Source organism: Maylandia zebra, linkage group LG16, assembly GCF_041146795.1.
Source record: "Maylandia zebra isolate NMK-2024a linkage group LG16, Mzebra_GT3a, whole genome shotgun sequence".
NCBI classification, from domain to species: domain Eukaryota; kingdom Metazoa; phylum Chordata; class Actinopteri; order Cichliformes; family Cichlidae; genus Maylandia; species Maylandia zebra.
In genome coordinates, this window is record NC_135182.1 from 30,761,834 (window position 1) to 30,781,540 (window position 19,707).

The 19,707-nt window shown below is 37.0% G+C and overlaps 1 protein-coding gene and 1 long non-coding RNA gene across 7 annotated transcripts in view; one reads left to right on the plus strand and one right to left on the minus strand.

Annotated features, from left to right (window-relative positions):
* LOC105941084 (uncharacterized) overlaps positions 1 to 3,664 on the plus strand; it is an 11,428-nt gene extending 7,764 nt beyond the window's left edge. Inside the window, exons 2-5 of one of the 5 annotated variants that reach the window (XR_002721106.3) lie at positions 420 to 1,101; positions 2,237 to 2,371; positions 2,507 to 2,604; positions 2,807 to 2,934. This is a non-coding gene — a long non-coding RNA (uncharacterized LOC105941084). Of the gene's footprint in view, positions 1 to 419; positions 1,102 to 2,236; positions 2,988 to 3,528 lie in introns of those variants that run through there. The other 4 variants (XR_013093636.1, XR_013093639.1, XR_013093638.1 and 1 more) reach the window with 4 other exon arrangements.
* LOC101482935 (signal transducer and activator of transcription 4) overlaps positions 1 to 18,366 on the minus strand; it is a 22,207-nt gene extending 3,841 nt beyond the window's left edge. The window contains exons 1-19 of one of the 2 annotated variants that reach the window (XM_023152354.2): positions 18,230 to 18,366; positions 17,943 to 18,127; positions 15,021 to 15,156; positions 11,038 to 11,136; positions 9,501 to 9,593; positions 9,336 to 9,414; positions 9,162 to 9,247; positions 8,895 to 9,046; positions 7,465 to 7,623; positions 6,396 to 6,488; positions 6,250 to 6,309; positions 6,120 to 6,140; positions 4,682 to 4,772; positions 4,522 to 4,566; positions 3,737 to 3,820; positions 3,550 to 3,648; positions 2,831 to 2,966; positions 724 to 776; positions 439 to 533 (exon numbers count right to left, since the gene is read on the minus strand). In XM_023152354.2, coding sequence (XP_023008122.1) covers positions 439 to 533; positions 724 to 776; positions 2,831 to 2,966; positions 3,550 to 3,648; positions 3,737 to 3,820; positions 4,522 to 4,566; positions 4,682 to 4,772; positions 6,120 to 6,140; positions 6,250 to 6,309; positions 6,396 to 6,488; positions 7,465 to 7,623; positions 8,895 to 9,046; positions 9,162 to 9,247; positions 9,336 to 9,414; positions 9,501 to 9,593; positions 11,038 to 11,136; positions 15,021 to 15,156; positions 17,943 to 18,070 — 1,709 coding nt within the window. In that variant the 5' untranslated portion in view covers positions 18,071 to 18,127; positions 18,230 to 18,366. Of the gene's footprint in view, positions 1 to 438; positions 534 to 723; positions 777 to 2,830; positions 2,967 to 3,549; positions 3,649 to 3,736; positions 3,821 to 4,521; positions 4,567 to 4,681; positions 4,776 to 6,119; positions 6,141 to 6,249; positions 6,310 to 6,395; positions 6,489 to 7,464; positions 7,624 to 8,894; positions 9,047 to 9,161; positions 9,248 to 9,335; positions 9,415 to 9,500; positions 9,594 to 11,037; positions 11,137 to 15,020; positions 15,157 to 17,942; positions 18,128 to 18,229 lie in introns of both variants that reach the window. The other variant, XM_004559120.2, reaches the window with a different exon arrangement.
* Positions 18,367 to 19,707: the final 1,341 nt, after the last annotated feature.

Consider the following 19,707-nt stretch of genomic DNA (forward strand, 5'->3'; position numbering starts at 1 on the left):
GCATTAATTACCTAATAGAAATGTATATTTATGCCACATTTTGTTTTCATTTAGTTCTGTATTTACATTCCATTTGAGTTTCCATGTATTTGTCCTTTCCATTTCCTTCTATGCAAATGAGGGCTTAAACTTGTCTCTGATTGGTTAACACCAGATGCTGTGCTCACGGCAAGAACGCATATTGATATTAATAAATTTAATGAAATTTTATTGTAATGTAATATTAAATATATTAATATTTTATAAATGTATCTAACTGTTCTGTCTTTCCCAACTGATGTTGGCAGTTTTGGTCCTTCATATATGTTAATGATAGCGGTTCATGTATCTAATAACCCTTTCATCTTTTTGTGGAGTTGTTTTTGTTTGTTTGTTTGTTTGTTTGTTTTTAGAAACATTTTCTGTTTATGATCTTTCAGCCGGGACACGATGACCTACTTCTCATTCCAGACCGGCAGCAGGTGCTTCTTGATGAGCTCCAGGATCGAGTCGAGCCACATCCAGAAGCTGAACGGCTTCCCTGGAATATTCTCCTGTATGATTGGAAGAAAAGAGAGTGAGAACCTTCTCGGAATTTAAATTGAAATTAGATACGATGTGGGATAAAAATACATGACCAACATTAACAACACGGCAGAAGGTTTTATGACTGCCACTAGATGGCACAATAACACAGAAAATAATGGTACTATGCCACTCATGCTCATATTATCTAAGACTCACCTTGGAAAACTTGGACCAGGACACTTGATAGTCGCTGCAGGAGGCATGCTGACCTACAGAGACAAAGAGAAACTATCATAAATGGCCGTCCCAGGAAAACAAGGTCAGCAGCTTTTTAGTTATTCTCTGAACTTGTTTTAGAAAATTCTTTGAACTCTGTGAGCAGCAGCACTAATGTACTAGTGTGACCTTCCCCGTGTGGGCATAAAGTGGTTTTACTACAGTTTCCGAGACAAACAGCATGTTGTCATGAAGCTTTGAGGTACGAGTTCTCATCAACAACAAACCCACCGAATCAAAACGCAGCGCATACGCAACGGCCTTTCATGGTGCCTTTTTCATAGGCTTCAACGGTAATCTGGGAAATTTCAATAAAAGGTAATATATCTTTCCTCCTGGAGCTTATTTATCTCATAGAGCAGGGTCTGTGGAATGATAATGAATATAAAAACCTGGTCATCTCTTCCTGCCTATGTTACATCCCGGTAAAGCAAAATTTTTAACCAAACAGGTAAAGGAAAAGGATGTTTAGCTACAATAAAGATGAAAGTACAGAACCAATGTGAGAGAGAGAGAGAGATCTCAGGGTTTGTTTTTTGCCTTAATTCATTTATATTCATACAATTTACTATTTTCACACAGTGGGATGCTGAGCAGACAGATCAGGAGCAGGCGATATACAGCGGGGTGTAAAACTGTCTGCCCCATTCCTGATGTCCTTGTGTTTTGCATATTTATCACACTTAAATGTTTCAGATTATACAACTAATTTAATATTAGAGAACACAGCACGAGTAAAATATTTAAATGTAAATGATTATTTCATTGATTAAGAGAGAAGTTATCCAAACCCACCTGGCCCTGGTTGAAAAGGTGATTGCCCCTTTTGTTAAATTGTGATTAACCACATCGTTTGGAAAGCAAAGTTTAGCGTCACTAAACAAACTCAGGCCTGATTACTGGCAGACCTGCTGAATCAAGAAATCACTTTAACAGAACCTGTTTGACAAACTGAAACTAAATACCTCAAAAAGCAACTTATCATGAGCAAAATGAAGACTGGAGTGGCCTGCTCAAAGTCCTGACCTGAATCCAATTGAGAAGCTGTGGTTTATGCTGGAAAACCCTCCAATGTGGCTGAACTGCAACAATTCTACAAAGATGAGACAACTTCCTCCACAGTTATTAGGTTTAGGGGGCAATCACTTTTTCACGCAGGGTCATGTAGGTTTGCATCTTTATCCCTTAATAATAAACACCTTCATTTAGAAACTGCATTTTGTGTTTACTTGTGTTATCTTTGTGTATTATTTGAATTTGTTTGATGATCTGAAACATCAAAGTGTTACAAGCATACAGAAAACAGAGCATCAAAGAAGCTTCAGCTTCATTTTTAGCTTCTTTGATTTGTTGGGATCTGATTGGGTTAAAAAAACAAAACAAAAAAAACGCTGTTGTTCATCACCTTTAATGCTACTTTTGGTCTTTTAGAGTGATTTGTTTGACTCATCAGACCAAGCTCCCTGTTGTTTCACGTGAAGTCTGGCTCAGCTTGAAGCAAACGTGTTTGCTTTATGCATAAACGGAAGTGGTCAGCAATATATAAGAACAGCCACGCTGGAAGGGTGATTCACTGGATTTAAATGAGGTAAGGCTTTTCATTTTTATAGACCCTCTGATCGCCCCTCAGAGTTTCTCTGCTATGCTGACTTTGACTTTATAGCTGGACCAGTCTGATACTTGGCTCGAATAACGTTTCTGGTTCTTCCCCTTTTAAACTGAGCGACTTTCTGGAGTCTCTGCACCACCTACATGCTTGAATATCTCTGCTGGCGTGTGGTTTCACAATGACAGAGGTGTCGCTTCACCCTCCATAAACAAGTAAACACTCTCCCACCTCTCTTTAGATGTTTCTGCCTTCAGCTTTAACTTTCTGTCCTAATTAGCTTGTTAGCTTGCAGTTGTCTTCTTAAGTATAATATTTTACTGTTTGCTGTGTTGGAAGATGTTTTTCCAGGTTAACGACTTTAAAGCCACATTTTTTTTTAATGTATTTTTTCTTAATCTTCAACCTTTGCGAAAGAACAAAACTAAAAGACAAACATACCAAAGAGCTTTTCTCCCAGCATGGTGAGCTGCTCTTTGTTGAGGCCTCGCCCGGCAAAAGTGGAGAACTGCCAGCTGAGGACCTCAGAGAGCTGGCTCCAGCTGGCCCGAGGAGGGTTCCCAAAGAAAGCCAGGTTCTGTGGAGGAAGATGGAGAAGGTGAGGGAGGCTGTGAAGCATAAAAAATGAAAACAAACATCTCCAAAACAGCTGGAGAACATGAGCTACAGTTACAGAAGAACCAGAGTAAATGGAACATCAGCAGAATTTGTTGTCACGCTCTGGAAGTCAAAGACTTGGAATTTAAGTCAGTTTTCTTCTTGTTTTATTTATGAACTGATGTTAAACTCAGGAGATGGGGGTGAATTGCAAGATTTATTTGTAATTTATGTCATTTTGATGCTGTTAATCGCGCATCTGTTTTGGGAAAACCAATTTTAGAGACTTGAAAAATGCAGAAATGCCCTGTGAAGATCCGCACAACAGAGGTCGACTGAAAAAATAAAATCTGTGTTTCTTTATTTATTATTTTATTTTATTTTAAAGATAATAGAAATGAATTTATAAAAACAAAGGCTTTTAACAAAGATGTCCAGGTGTGTTCAAATAAGTTGAGCTGAAAGTGAGGTTATGTTTGATTCAGCTCAACTTATTTCATTTAAAACTTAAACTTTCAAATGAATGAATTTTCTGTTTTTAGAAGAAGTCCAGTATGGCTCACCCTCGGCTCATCAGTCAGGAGGTTGTACCACATGACGGAGGCCCAGCCTCCAGGCAGCTGGCTCACATTGGAAATCACAACGAGCGGCAGGGAACAAGTCTAGAAAATAAAAATAAATATTAGTAAATTATTTTGTAAATGAACAGCAACAAAAACAAGTTTGAAATAGATCTGCTCTGCCGCTGACCTCCAGGTCGATGGTGAGGCCCTGCACCGTGAAGCAGGCCTCAAAACTGAGAGAGTGAAGTTCTTCTGTCACAGAGAGCAGGCCCTGAAAAATAAAACACTGAAACATCAACTGGCGTTCAAAGGCAGATTCATTGAATATGATGCACAAATCCATCTGAAGCAGCATTAATGGTCACTGCGGAGGACAGAAACTGCCAAATCAGGAGCAAATGATGCTATACATCAATTAATATGTCATTAAATACATTAAATATTAATTAAGCCTATACATTAAATAATTTACAAACTATGGCACTGATAGTTTTGCTTCAATATTTACTTACCTTTGTATTAATTCCCTAATTTATCTACTTTCCCATTCAATGTTTACATTTATTTAAATGTATTAGTTACATGATGTATTTCTGAATCAACCATGAAGCATGGGGTTGTGTCATGAAGGGCATCCAAAAGCAGCTGAAAATCAATTTAGGTCATATCTTATAAATGAATAAGACCTATATGGATTTAAAATAATGATTTATTTACTTTAGAAATACAAATAAACACAATACACTGCAAATAATAAAAATATAATAAATAAAATAGAAAATTTTATGGGAAGAAAATACTACAAATAGTACAAAAAATGCAAAAGAATACAATTTTTTTTTTTTAATCAATTTAGATTATTTAAAAAAAAAATCCCTACACTTTTTGTGGACTTCATTAAATATGAACTTATTTACAGAGTCTCTTTTATTTGGCAGTTTTTGTCCTCCGTAGATCATCTACATTTCTTACCTCGTTCCCTTTGGTGCCGTTGATATATTTCTTCTCTTTCAGCTGCTGTAAAACACAAACTCTGAGTGAGATGACTAAACACCATTTTAAATAAATGGTTAAAGGTTCAATGAAAGAACCAGTTAAACAACTGTCAAGATTTGTTAGAGTTTTGTCCTACCAGATGTCTGAACTCCACTGAGAGGCAGCCGTTTGAGTAGTCCTCAATGTCCATAACTTTAGTGTTGTTGGTCAGGATGAAAAACTGACGACTTCTAAGGAGAAAAGGAGAAAAAACTTGATTTTCTTATCAATGTTTACCAGCATCCATCTATAAGATGGACTTAATTCAGAGGATGAAGTGTTTGTGGATTGTTTTAGACAATAACATAAACCATATTTAAAATCTGTATGTAGTTTTCAAAATAAAACACTCCACTTATTTTACTGTAAAGGTTTTTAAATCAGGGCGATTTTAAGAAGGTTCAGCTGCAGACTGTCCTTCCTGCAATGTATAACACCGTATATAATCTGTCAATACATGTATAAATCTAAAACAGAGATCTATAAAAGAAAACCAAGCTGATTACATTTCGCTGTAAATTTTTTTGTTATAATTTGCGGATGAAATCTTTAAAGCCCACATATCTTTATGGATTTTTGAATAACTGACAAGTCAATAAGTTATAACAAAGTCAAGTACATTATGCGAGTGTTTCCTGTCTTCCTATTTCCTATTGCTTTTCCTGTCTGTTCCAGTGCACGGTATCAGGCTAACACTACCAGAAGGTGGCAGTAAACACCAGCTGTTTAAACAGCAAAAATTGAAGAAGTGCTACTTCTATAAAAGTGAAGTTCAGGCAATTGGTTTTTAATGAACATCGAGTATTTTTGCTTTGTATCCTACTGAGAACCGAGGAAAAAAGCAAGAGAACAAGTAAATCTATCACGGCATGCCTGTATTCATTCACATCTCAGAAAACATTCTCAATCACTCACTTTTCTTTTATTTTTTAATCCATTTGCTTTCAGTAAACTCCTATAGCTTTTAAGGTGACTTTAACCCAATAATATGTTTTTTCTGCATCTGGTTTTACAGGAAGTTAGAGGCAAAGTTCCCCCGAAGTGCATGTTTGGTTTCCAAGTGCTTTTTCAAACCATATTTACACCTGGTAACGCCAAACAAATAACACGCCAGTGAAGCCATAAAACGGGAAGCTTTAGGGCTGATTTTGGCTTTTAATCTTTAAGTTTTTACCCCCTTACAGACATTTCATTATTTTTTTTCCAGTCTTGAATTTGTATGATGTTAAATCAGAGTGGATATCCCTGTATGAATACCTCAGGCACAGATGCTCCGCCCACCTGCTATTCAAACCTTTTGCTTTCAAGGGGGAGCCTATCAGAAGTTGTCTTAAAGAGGAAGAAGCTAAAACAGGTTATTTCATGTAGAGAATTAAATGAGGGGGTTCTAAGGTCCAGTATTAGATAAAGTAGTATTATTTCACTAAACCATGCCTAACTACTGTATTAGCGAGCAGATTAGGTTGCTTTTAATCTGGTGCTGTTTCCTGTTCTCGGACATTTAGTAGTAGCACGCTTAGACAGTTTGTACTCACACTCTGCCCGGGGGGAGGTCCCTGCAGAAACACACAAGCACAGCACACAACATTTTTACCTTATTTTTATTCAAGCAATGAAGACAGGTTTACTGTGGGGTCCATTTAATAAGAAAATAAATCATCTTACTTGTCAAATGTTGTTTTCACTTTCAGCTGATAATCCACTTCTGGAAGTTTAACCAGGAGTCTGCAAGAAATCAGAATAAACTGAAACAAACTGCAACCCAACAGCAGAAACAAATCCTGAAACAACAAGATGTCACATCACCATACCTGACTTTGGTGGTGAACTGTACTCCAGTCTTAATGATGAGGGGTTTCTGTGGATGTGTGGGCATACATGGCTGCTTCTCCACCACAAATGAACTGTGAAAAAAAACCCACACCTCGATTTACAATTTCACTTTAACACCCCGAGCTTGAGAGAGAACATTCAAACCACAGCTGGCCGTGTTCCTCCTCCGGTAGTTACCACCTTTCGGTTTATTGTCTAATGTGTTGTCAGAAGCTGAAGCAGAGGAGGAAGTCGTGTTTTTCATTTTTCAGAGCACTGAAAGTTGTTCTGCACAAAGATGAATTGGGCTGGGATCCCTTGCACTGCTTATTACACATCTGCATCTCCTCCTCTCCCATGTGGCATCCCTCAAGGCTCAATCCTGGGACCACCTCTGGTTTCATTATATAGGTTATCTTTCGGCTAATAACTTAACAGCTTCAGTGGTATCTAGTACCATTTCTTTCTTTCTTATCTCAGTGAATGTGTCACTAATTAATTAATTGTCCTTTATCTTACTCCTGGTAAAACTGGGGTTTTTGTGTTAGGCTCTGACAGTTTCTCTAATGAGACCCAACATTAAATCACTACTCTTATTATTATAGATGAAGCTACACAGCTGTCAACAGGTCATTAAAATCATTTCAAGCTGCAGCAGCAAAGAGATATACACAAAAGAGAATCAATAACTGTGATTCAGCATACTCTAAGTAGATTCTGCTACTCAAACTATTGCACTTTTACTTCAATTTTAGTTTTGTTTAATAAATTAAAAGCATCTAAATACTTCTTTTCATAACAGGGTTTAATTTTTTGTGCAGCTAATTTCAGAGGTGGGAAATAACAAAGTAAAAATACTTTGTTATTGTACTTAAGTAGAATTTTTAGTTATTTGTACCTTACTTGAGTATTTGTTAACACTTCATTCATTTCAAATTAAATATTCTTGTTCTGTGTCACCACATTTAAAAAAAAAATAAAAATCATAGAAATACCCCCACATGCAACACAGATTTCTTTCACAAATGCTAAAGGAATAAAATGTCTTCTGCTGAGCTGTGTTGGTACCTCTTGATGAGATGGTAGATGAGATATTTCACTCTCTCTTCCATCTGAGGCTTTTGCAGGGGTATTGGGTCGCTCTCATAGGTCACCTTCACCACCAGCTCCCCCAGTTTGTCCAGCTGACGCTTGATCTGGAAAAGGCTCTGGGCAGTCAGGGTGAACCTGAGAGAAGCGAAGAATAGGATGAGGGCAGAGAATTTATCTGATCTTTATTTAACAGCATAGTGCCACCTTAAAATCTGTTACCTCTGCCAGTTAGTTACAATATACTCAATTATTTTGCTCGATAGTAAACTACTTAACTGACAACTGACAATTATAGAAGATCGTTTCTGCCACTGAAAAAGAGAAATGGCTGGCAATTAAAAATCGGGGCGATCGTGGCTCAAGAGTTGGGAGTTCGCCTTGTAATCGGAAGGTTGCCGGTTCGAGCCCCGGCTTGGGCAGTCTCGGTCGTCGTGTCCTTGGGCAAGACACTTCACCCGTTGCCTACTGGTGGTGGTCAGAGGGCCCGGTGGCGCCAGTGTCTGGCAGCCTCGCCTCTGTCAGTGCGCCCCAGGGTGGCTGTGGCTACAATGTAGCTTGCCATCACCAGTGTGTGAATGTGTGCTTGAATGGGTGGATGACTGGATATGTAAAGCGCTTTGGGGTACTTAGGGACTAGTAAAGCGCTATATAAATACAGGCCATTTACCATTTAAAAAAACAAAAACAAAGCGTTTTTCAGTCACAGAAACAAGCTTCCATAGTAATTATACTAACGAGTTAGCTATATAGTTAACCAAGTAATATTCGTGTCAAGTTGGGCGACATATAGCATATATTTTACAGTATATATCACAGGGTGTCATATGTACTGGGAAATTAATATTCAATCTATAAATAAATATTTATTAGAAATAATGTATACACTTATTTTTTTGTATAATGAATTTACTTCAGTTGGTGTTGGTCCTCCATATATCTATATAAAAGCAGATATACAAATGGTACTTAACTATTACAAATGCAACAGATATACAACCATATGTCCTGTTTACATAATTTATTAATATTATTTTAGCATTTTTGGGCTTCCATACAAAGTACTGGTTATGGACAAATCAAGTGTGTGATCATGTATGAGTTGTATAGTTTTAATGTTTTATTTGGGAACAGAATGGTGTGTATGTGTAAGTTTGGTGATGGAGTTTTTATTATGAATGAATGATGAATTTTTATGAATTATTATGTCTATTTTTATGCTTAAGGACAACAGATGGAAATTAGCCCTTGGCTATAATCTGGTATGTTTACATTCATGTAATTTTTTTTTTTTACATTTATGTTCATTAACATGCACTGTCCTAAATAAATAAATAAATAGATAAATAAATAAATAAATAATTAGCATTAGCAGTAAGGATTTCTGACTTTTTGTTGGAGGTCATTACCAGCTCTGCAGCTGCTCCAGCCCGGTGAGCAGAGGACCCCCGATGGCAGCAATCTGCTGCCTTCGTTTCCAGTCCTGCAGCTCAGGGTTTAGCTGGGAGGTCATCAGGTCGTCAATCTCTTTGATCACAACGTCCATCTTTGATAAAATCTCCTAACAAAGGCATAAAATACAGTGTTTATGGCTGATCAACACACTGTGAATGAATTTTTTTATTTGTACACCTGCATATATTTTTGTCACGTTTCAGAGCTTTGCATGTGCGTACCTTCCTTTTAAAGTCAAGCCGGTTTAGCATTTCCTGTAGTCTTGTTACTTCCTGTTTCATCACGTCAGAGTTTCTATCAGTTGATTCTGACACAACCACAAAAACAGTAGTATGAAATAAGAATTCTAAAATAGTAAATGACTTTTTATTTTTACAACTTGTAAAATGGCTCACCTCGAGACTGCAGGGTCTTGTAGCGGAAATCAAAGTCATCTTGCATGTCCTCGATGTATTTCACAGCCTGGTCCATCAACTGGAAACACATTTTTTTGTGTAAAATTCATCAATAAAATTCAGCTTTGTGTTTTCTCCATCCTGTATTGAAGGTGTTTGAGTTACCTGCACGCTGCCCCTGATGATCCCAACTCTGTTGTCCATGTTCTTCTGCCTCTCAAACGCCACAGAGTTCTGCAAAGACTTCTCCAGAGGACCCTGTAAAAAAAAACAAAAAAAAAAACATTTACAACTTTGCATTTCTGAACAGACTGTAATCTTTATTTACTTCTGATTTAACCATATCAACATTAATGACATGACTCTCTCATATGTCTGTTGGTGCTGCTCCCACAGCATCATAACTAAGAGCTGTTGAAATGTTCAATTCAATTTTATTTATATAGCGCCAAAGCACAACAAAAGTCGCCTCAAGGCGCTTTATATTGTACAGTAGATACAGAGAATGTTGCAAATGTTGTGGCTTTGTGATTCAGGGTCATGTGGGGTTCATGTTCAATACAGTGTGTAATGAATGTTTTTTAAAGTTGCTTTTTTGCCATCTTTAGACAAGAAAACATTATTAACTTTGGGAAAATTCAGGGTGCCAGTGCATGAATAAAAAACATGTTACTCACTGGTTTTGGTCTCTGCAAACTGAAGACTTAGTTAAAGACTGGATCTTCATCATGTTTATGTCTTTGAGGCATTTTTTAACCAATTATCTGAGAAATACCACAGTTTATTTTGAGGTAGAGGCTGTCCACAGCTTTGGGGTGAGTGAATATTCACCATAGTATTATAGTATTAGCACGTAGCTGTATCTGTGTACAGTTCATGGATGCAGCATGGTAATCAAGCTTTCTCAAGTTAGCTGAAAATTTAGTTAATATGTGGACATGTAGCACAGTGGCTACATGCATCTTTTGTATACAGTCGATTTATTGGACATATCGTGTACTGGGACGTGTTGAATATTTTTCTGGCACATTAAATTTTAACATTGCGTGGGTAATATTTTGGGAACAAACAGCCTCTGTGCACAGAGACTCTCTAAATGTTTAAACTCTAGCTATGAGTATCTGCATATAGAAGACCTCTTTCTTCCTCTGAAACCTGAAACCAGACTGAGTTTAAACCTGCAATAACAGATGTGTTGTGCCATCTGATGTGAGCAGAAGCTGCAAAGCATCACTGAAACGTTTTAAGGCGATATAGTAAACTTCTTTATGACTGCTTTAGTTTTTGGTCTTTACAACGTTTTTTTGCACGGATATTAGAAAGAAAAGGTGTTAATGATGTCTGTGTGCTGTGTAGTGCTGGGGAGGTAGTCCAAGGTGAGTTTATTACTCTTTATTGGCTCCAATAACAATAAAGTTATGGTGCATTAAACCCAAACAGTGAGCTAAGTGAAGCAGCAGTCTCTATGGAACAACCCAGCTTAAACAAACACAGTTATCCTGTTCACGGGAGTAGAAACACTTTAGTGATTACCGTAAAAAGCCAAACACTGATTGTTGGGAATAAAGTGAACTGGCTGGTTGGGAGGGTGGGGGTGTGAAATATGTTTTACAGTGTAGTCTTCCTGGTAGTGGCCCAGATTTACCAGCAGAGACTGTAATAAAGGGACTTTCCCTTCACTGAGGCAGACAATGTGACAAACCTGTTCTTGCATGCAGGCACTGGAGAGAATACGGCGCTCTTCCCTGAGACAGGTGGAGATGACTCTGGCCATTACAGCAGGATTGGTGGCGTATTTCAGCTACAGTGACGCAAACAGAGAAAATTTCAGTTATAAAACCCCCTGAGAAAAAACCTTCGAACCAATGATTTCCTAATGATGTGATCATTTGTGTAAGTAGGCTATAAAACCAACCACAGCATGATCAATACTCCCACAGTGTCTGTTTATCTGTGAAGAAGAGATGAAAAGGAAATCCCTGACAGAGCGGAAGCCCTTTAGTTCAATAACAAAGGAATGAAGTTTAACTGGACACAAAACGAGCATTCTCCGTGAACAGCAGCTGAGTAAATAAAGTCAGATATTTGGAGCTCATCCAGGTTCGACTCTTTAAGGGCAAAGAATTTAACCACAACATTTAGTTAAATATTAGAGAACAGATTCGAGCGTGTGAGCCTCATTTATAAACATGTAAAAGTTGCATAATCAAAATTGTAATGATGCAACTTGCACCATGAGGTTAAAAAATAAAATAAAAGAAGCAACATTAAGACAAACCTTGTTAACCTTTAGCAAATAACCCTAACTGAGGATTATTGTCCACTAGAAACCTTAGATTTCTTAAGTAGGGATAGACTTCAGGGCTCAAATTATTATTTTTGTTTTAAATTGCATTCCCTATCTATGAGTGCCACATTTATTTATTTCTCCATTCAATCTATCCATCTACGTTCATTCACTCATTAGCATTTTCTCCTTTTCTTCAAAGATGTATTTATTTCATTATTTTCGTAATACATTCCTTTTTTGCTTTTTTATGAGGCAAATCACAGAGTTATGCAATGACATTAATCATTAAAATAAGAAATTTAAAGTAAGTAAAACAGTAGAATCAATAGAAACATATATTGTATAAATAAATACCCACATTTATTGGTTTTAAAGTCGTTAATGGCCTTTTGATGTTTTTTGGTTTGTTTTTTTTGCATTTGCTAAATATTGATAAGTGGGATTATATATTTTGTTTCTGTGCCTTTAATGACATATTCTTTTTCGTGAATTCGGTATTCTAATGATGCCTTTAATGGTATATTCATTCACTTTTTTAAAAATCAACTTATTTTTGATTTTGGCAGTTTGGCACCTCCATACGTTCCTGCCAGATGCCTGTATCTTTAAATCTCTTTATTTTTAGACTATATATGGCTAATATATGCGGCAGAAGCCACAAACTTTCCGAAGCTGCATATCGGCCTCTACATACATTCAAATGCTCACTAAGAAAAGTACAAAAAACTTCTTCTGGAGGAAGAGGGAAAGTTTTTGTCTCGCCTTCAGGTGTGACTAATATTTCATCACTAAAATGACAGACTGAGGACGCACAAACGCACACACACACCTACACGCTCAGTCTTATGACAGCGGCAGTGATGCACTGGTATCCTTTCAGAGTTTGTACCGTTCACCAAGCTGACCTACATTATTCAGCAAAAATTCACTATAAATACTTCTCCTGCTGTTATGGGTACTTTACAGTCAAACCCAACACTCCTGACATTTTCCCTCAGCAAGCAGCGAAGGTCAGATTAAAAATGTGCGCCTACCACTGCGAGGGATTTCCCCTCGAAGAAAGACCCTGCGTGAACATGAATGGAAGAGAGATTCAAACATGAGCTAAAATCTCTCCTCTGTTACATGAACACATAACAACAACAACAACAAGCCACAAACACCGTCGACTATCGCACAGGAGTAGCTACTTCCTCTAAGAAGTGTTGACACATAACACATATACATATTCACAGGAAGCAGCGGTATGAGCCTCGAGGGTTCATTCTGCAAGAGGTATCTGTCTTTCTTCCAGAATAAAAGCGAGTGACGACCACAACCAAACTTCCTGAGAAGCTCCTCTGGCAGAATATACATCCTCAAAGGGTTCATCGACAGAGAGAATAACTTAAAGCGTTTATAGACAACAATGAAAGAAAGGAATTCAATGTGCAAAAGCTCTTTACTGACTTCAGTTGATTAAAACAGTAGCAGCAAAAACAGGAGCTGCAGCTTTCAGGCAGCACACAAACAGAAAGCTGCACATTTACAGCAATTCCCAACTCGTGAGCACGGCAATTATTTTACTTCCCTTTCACCTCAGGCACATGTACACACCACGAGGCTACTTCTCCAAATTGAGGACGCTTTAATGACAACAGTTCAGGGAGTTCACGGCTGAACGTTTTCTCTGTGTTCAGTTTGTTTGAGGTGTGTGGATAAAAGTGCACAACAATAACAAGAAGCCACGGGCAGAGCAGCACTATAACCTACAAGTACTGAGCAAAGAATCCAACATGACCTCTTTTCTGAGCTGTACAAAGGAAACTCATGTAGAAACACCACAAATATCAACTTAAATGAGAATTAAAGCTGCTTAATCTGGACTGCCATAAATAAACTGCAGCTAATTACGAACTTTGCAAAATTCCCACAAATCCTGAATACTTTTAAGTCTGCAAAGTTCAGCTAGAAACTTCTTTTACAGATTTGCATGCAGTTGAATCCATGCTCACAGTTGTGGCTTCAACAAAAAAAAAAGAACAAAAAAAAGCCTTTTCTTCGAATGTAATCATGAGAAATGATTAACATGCATATACTTCCTCAAAAACATCCTAAAGCTCCACAGCCTGTGCTGAATCATGTGATTTATGTAAAACTATCAGACTGATCAGGATCATCAGATTTGCTTTAATCAGCACGACACAAACATGAGTCTGATTTTAGATGCTGTGGGGCTCTCTGCTAGTAGCTTGTATTCTTTAGGTCTGATCAGTTGTGCAGAGAGTATAGCTCTGTACACGTCACAGTCCATTCTGCTGCTTATATCAGAAGTGACATCATCAGTAAACATAAGTGACCCGTTCCTGCAGCCATAAATGCCCAGGCCCACACTACCTCCACCATGTTTAACAGATGTTATACGCTTCAAATCAGATTTCTCTCCTTCTCCAAACTTTTATCTTCCCTTCACTCTTGTAAGACTTTATCTTCTTTCAGGACTCCAGAATCCGGCCTGCCTTACCACAGACCTCACCTGGCCGTTAAGTCATCAGTCAACTGTCCAATTACTTTTGAGACTCTAAAAATATAACGTGTGTATAAAAATAGCTGTATCTCCTACACAGTTAATACAGAAATTGTTAAACCCCTTGAATTAAAGCTAAAAGTCTGCACTTCAGTCAGCTCTTAACTGTTTCATTCAAAGTAGTTATTTTTCAGTAGTTTTGAATTAATATTCATTTATATTTTTGGCAGTTTTAATCCACTATGGATAACAGTAATATTAATATTAAATAAGAAACTCAAATTTTTATTTTTGGCAGCCACCATAAATAATGTTAACTAGATAAATCACTATTAATTGAATATCAGCATGTATTATTAATATTTTTTATTTATGTTAACTTTTTGTATTTTTGTCATTTGCAATCTTCCATATAAAAATACCAGTACCTAACTAACCAGCTTTTCCTCCATATGCGATTTGAAACCCATATCTTTGTCATCTTTCTGCCATCACCGTGTGCCGAACGGTCTCATTCACTGCTGTGTAAACATGTATGTGACGCTTTAAAAGCACGTGTTGAGCTTTTATCTTTCCACATAATCACGTCGTAGTAAAAATCTCACCTGTTTCTTCTGTAATATGTGTCAATAAAACTGTGTGAGTAGAGCATACACACTTCCTCTATTTACACTACATCTGTCTGTCAAGGCTGCTTTCCAGTATGGGGCACATTAGGGTGACAGTTGTTTTTGTCATCTGTGGAGCACTCAGTAAGTGCATCATGTGAAAAAACAAGCATGTAGCTTCTAGCCTGTCCTAGAAAACAGGAAGTCTAACAAATGTTTGTGTTACAAAGGCAGATCTGAAGTGCTGAGAAATTAGATGTCTGGGGGAGAGGTGGACTCACTTGCAGCTGCTGCTGGATTATTTTCATGTTGTGTCGTTGCAGAAAGTTCTGCTCCTGCGAGCGCACCCTCTCCAGCTGGGTCAGCAGGTTGGTGAAGAGCACGCCAGCCATCGACTCGTCGTTCACCGCGGTGTCCCTAAAAGTATACAGAGTGACACATTCAGGAGATTCAGAGCAACAAAACCTGTGAAGAACAAAGAAGTTGCTTTACCACCTACCACAGACCTACAAGGTCTTGAATAATCAGGCCCCATCTTATCTTAATGACTTTAGAGTACCGTATCACTCCATGAGAGCCCTTCGCTCTTAGACTGCAGTCAGACCAGTTGCAGATGGCTGCTCCTCCCTGTGCCTGGTTTTGCCAGAGTTTTCCTCCTCTTAAAAGGGAGTTTTTCCTTCCCACTGTTGCCAAAGCGCTTGCTCACAGAGGTGAGCAAGTTGTTGGTGTTTACTCTGCATTATTGTAGGGTCTTTACCTTACAATATAAAGTGCCATCGGGGAACTGCTGTTGTGATTTGTTACTATATAAATAAAACTGAATTGAATAGTTCCTTGCTCAAGAGTCAAAAATAAGTGTGATTTGGGAAGTTCTGACAATAGTGGTACTTTTGTCCATCCATCCATTTTCTTCCAATAAAGGGTTGGAAGACAATGGATAGGCTGCGCTCACCTGCAACCACCATGGACAGGTGCCAGTCTGTCATAGGGCTAACACAGAGAGACAGACAGCCATTTACACCTATGGGAAATCTAGAATCATCTGTTAACTTAACCCCACTAACTGTATGTCTTCGGACTGTGGTGTGGGAGGAAGTCAGAGTACCCAGACAGAACCCTCACAGACACGGGGAGAACATGTCATGCCCCCAAAAAACCAAAAACTGCAGTTCCTTGAATGATCACTGAAGCCAGACTTCAAGAGTAAGTTTGTCTTCTTGGTTTTTCTCTCTTCTCATGCCGATAATGATGCCGCCACAGCTCTGTACCCTTCATTCCAGTACTTAGGGTGCGAATTCCCCTGCAGTATTCTCGTGAGCAATAGATGTCGCAATTGAGACAAAACTTCCACATTCGCACTGGTATTGTCTCTTCAACCCAGCAGAAGCACAATGGACCATTTTAAAGAAATCGACAGCTGCAGGACCGGCTGACACGACACCAACATGGTGGCTTGCTACAGCAGGTGTGACATCACTTAGGCGTACAGCGCCGTTCGCAAGGGGATGAATGGCGACATAACAGGATCCTTCTACTCCCAAGTTAAAAATCATAGACTGTATTTAAAAAATAAATGTAGCTACCATTACATAACCTATTTATTTCTGATATATGCATTTCTAGACTGAACTTAACCAATAATCTTTGAGGAGAAAAAGGTCTTTTAAGTTTTGAAAACAACAAGAAACATGTACCTTTTCTTTGTATAAGACAAAAAATAAGAAAACTATGAAAAATTATGTCTTCAATACATTTCTTGGACTTTTTAAATTGTATTTCTTGTGGAATAAAACTCAAAGGTTTGTAGCCTTATGTACATGTTATTTAGTGAAGGAATGGAAGAGCCTTCAGGCAGGTTCTCTCAGATCTGCCCAGCACCGTTGAAAAATGTACTTTAACTCAGACCACAATCATTCCTAAATCCTGCTGAAACCGAAAACTAAAAGCATCCATTTACTCTCCTTTTAGCTAAAAGCAAACACTCTGTGGGTGATAAATGATCACTGTTCTCGTTGATAAGGAAGAAGGTGCAGCTACAGCGGGTTTTTCACTGAAAAGAGCTTCCTGTAGGAAATGAGGTCTATGACGTGAAGTTGTGGGCTGTAAAACCAAGAAGTCATGGTTTTGATCAATCAGCCTCAACTGAACAAAAGTATAAACTCAGCGATTTGAACTCAGCTTTGTCAACATGTTTTTGATGCACAGGTGATCGTTTATGTTTGCACAAACTTTCACTGAGCTTCAGAAGACGTCTGGATCAAAAACTCCTGCTTTTCTGGATTTAAATTTAAAAAGCCTAGACCCATTAAAAATATAGATATCTATACACTTAAAATATTTGATAGACAATATTTCTGTCTTATTTTGCTTCAGAACTATTACATAGGATTATTTCCTTGAATTATTTATTCATCCATTTTAATTTCAAGTTACTCATTTATAAATTATTATTTTTTCATCATTTTGCCTTACTCCATTTTTCCTCAAGTATTTTTCTTAAAGAATATTTATTTAGACATTTATGCTTTATTAAACAAATATAAACGGCTGACATTGTGAGTGTTTATGGAGGTGATTCTTTGCCAGCATATTAACACCAGACTCATATCCTAAATATATTTTCATATACTTATTATTTGGTTATCTTTAGTCTTATGTACAAGGTTATTATAGTCGACTAAAACTAATATAAAATGAATAAAATAAATATTTGAGTTAACTGAAATAAAATAAAAATATGCATTTTATTAACTGAAGATGATAACTCCATGTGACTGAGTCATGGGTTTATTTTGTACTTACATTACAAAAAATAAAACTGATACTAAAACTAAACCATCCCCACCCTTTGGAAGCAAACTACAACTTAAGTTAAAGCACAAATAAAAACTCACTTATATAAACTGCTATATTACAATCATTACAAAGAAAGAAGAATGAAAAGACAGACATATTTGGTAAATAGTAAATAAATAGTTCACAATACTTTGATAAAAAAGAAAAACATTAATATTACATGTTGTGTACTTAATTGCATAATTATTTATGTACTAAGTCATTAATTTGTGTATTTAGTTAATGTTAATTTTGGCAGCTTCAGTCCTCCATACCATGTGGTCTTTCAGCCTATGAAGACAGCTGCCTTTTTTTGTAATACAGACTTTTTTTTCCCCACACTTCTTTGCACATAGATGAAGACTCACCAGTCCTGAGACTCGATCCAGCTGGCCAGCCCCTGCCTGATGTCCATGGGGAAGTTATCGTCATACAGGTAATCCACCTGCTCCAGGAGTCTGATCTCCAGCTGTTGAATCTGCTTCCACTGGCTCATGATGCTGTGCCTTCGGACACCACGCGATGCACACACCCGTTATCACCAAAGAGTGCTCTAAAAACATGAATAACATGTTAAATATTATCTAAAATTACGGATTATTTATTGTATGTAATTATCTGATCGTTTAATGTCGCTTCTCCTCGTGTTTGTTACCTGAGATGTTTCCGCGCTGCCTTCCCGTCAGCTTTCATCTACCATGTGCACTTGTTTCCCTTGCGCTGACTTTCGTTTTTTATATGTGCCTCTCAGATCAGGAAGCGACCTCATTTCCCCTCAGTGGCTGTTCTCAGGTACTCAGAAGGCCCCTCCTCCTCCTGCCAATCACACACTCAGAATGATCCTAAACTTTTAGACAGGTAACAGGTGCAACTAGAAAAGTGATACTGTAAGGTTATATAAAAAAACAGACTAAGTTAGAGAAGTAGCTGAAATGAATGCATCATATTTATCTCAGCTGATTACATAAATCTTTAGATAGGTAATTAATGATCAAAAATTACTTTCAGCTAGATCACAAATTAATGATAAACAGTCTAAATGACCAACCAAACATAATGGATAAACCATAAACTGATGAAATCAGTGACTGTAAACAAACTTTTATATAGTAATTTATGGAAGTTTGTTTGCACCAGTTTTGAGTTATGTATCTTAGAATTTCAAGTTAACAGATAGCAGAAAATATGATTTATTTTTTTTTTAAATGGTGGAAACAAGCATCTATAGGCAATTGTTGAATTACACTAGCTAGATTAAATTATGAGTTAAAGGTGATAAATTATTTATGACTAGCTGATAAACTGCTTGCTAACAGTTTGCTAACATTAAACCATTATGTTGCTTTTGAAGCTAGCAGTTAAATTGGCATTATGACAAAGTATCAAATTAAATTAAATTACTAGAAATGTTGATAGGTTTTGTTAAAGTTATACCAAGTGGTTAAGCTGTCTAACACTTTTAACTGACAGTTAAAATGGTTAGCTAAACGCAATGGGTGAACCATATACTGTAGCTAACTTTATCTATATTCTTAGGCAACATTTGACATTTAAGATTATTATACCAATAATAAAATAATTTACAAACCTTTTTAAAAAAAAAAATCAAACAGTTCAAAACACAATTAATGAGCCATAAAGTGTTGAAATGTGTTTTGATTTTGATTCTGCTGCAAAGGCAACTTTTTAAATACCTTGGTTAGTAGCTAAACTAACAAACTAAGAGTAACACAATCGATTAACACCTGTTATATTAATAGCTGAGACTGTTAACTAAATACAGTACATAAACCACAGAATGTATATCTTTAAATATATTGCTAATTTAAATCATAAATTAAAATATGTGTACTTTGCTAAAGATACAGTTAGCAGTTGTTCCTGTTAATTTTTCCATATTATGTACTGGGGTATATTTGTCAGGGGCAAAATCTTAGTACATTCATTTTTTTTTAAATCAATTAACACTTATTTTATTTTCTGTCTTTACCTTAATAAGACATTTATTTTGTCACTCTCTACATTATTGGCTTACATACCATTTATTCACTTTATTCACTTTTAGTCACTTACAGTTATTTATTCACCTTTCAGTCACTTTAATTTTAAAACTGTGTAATTTTAAAACTGTAT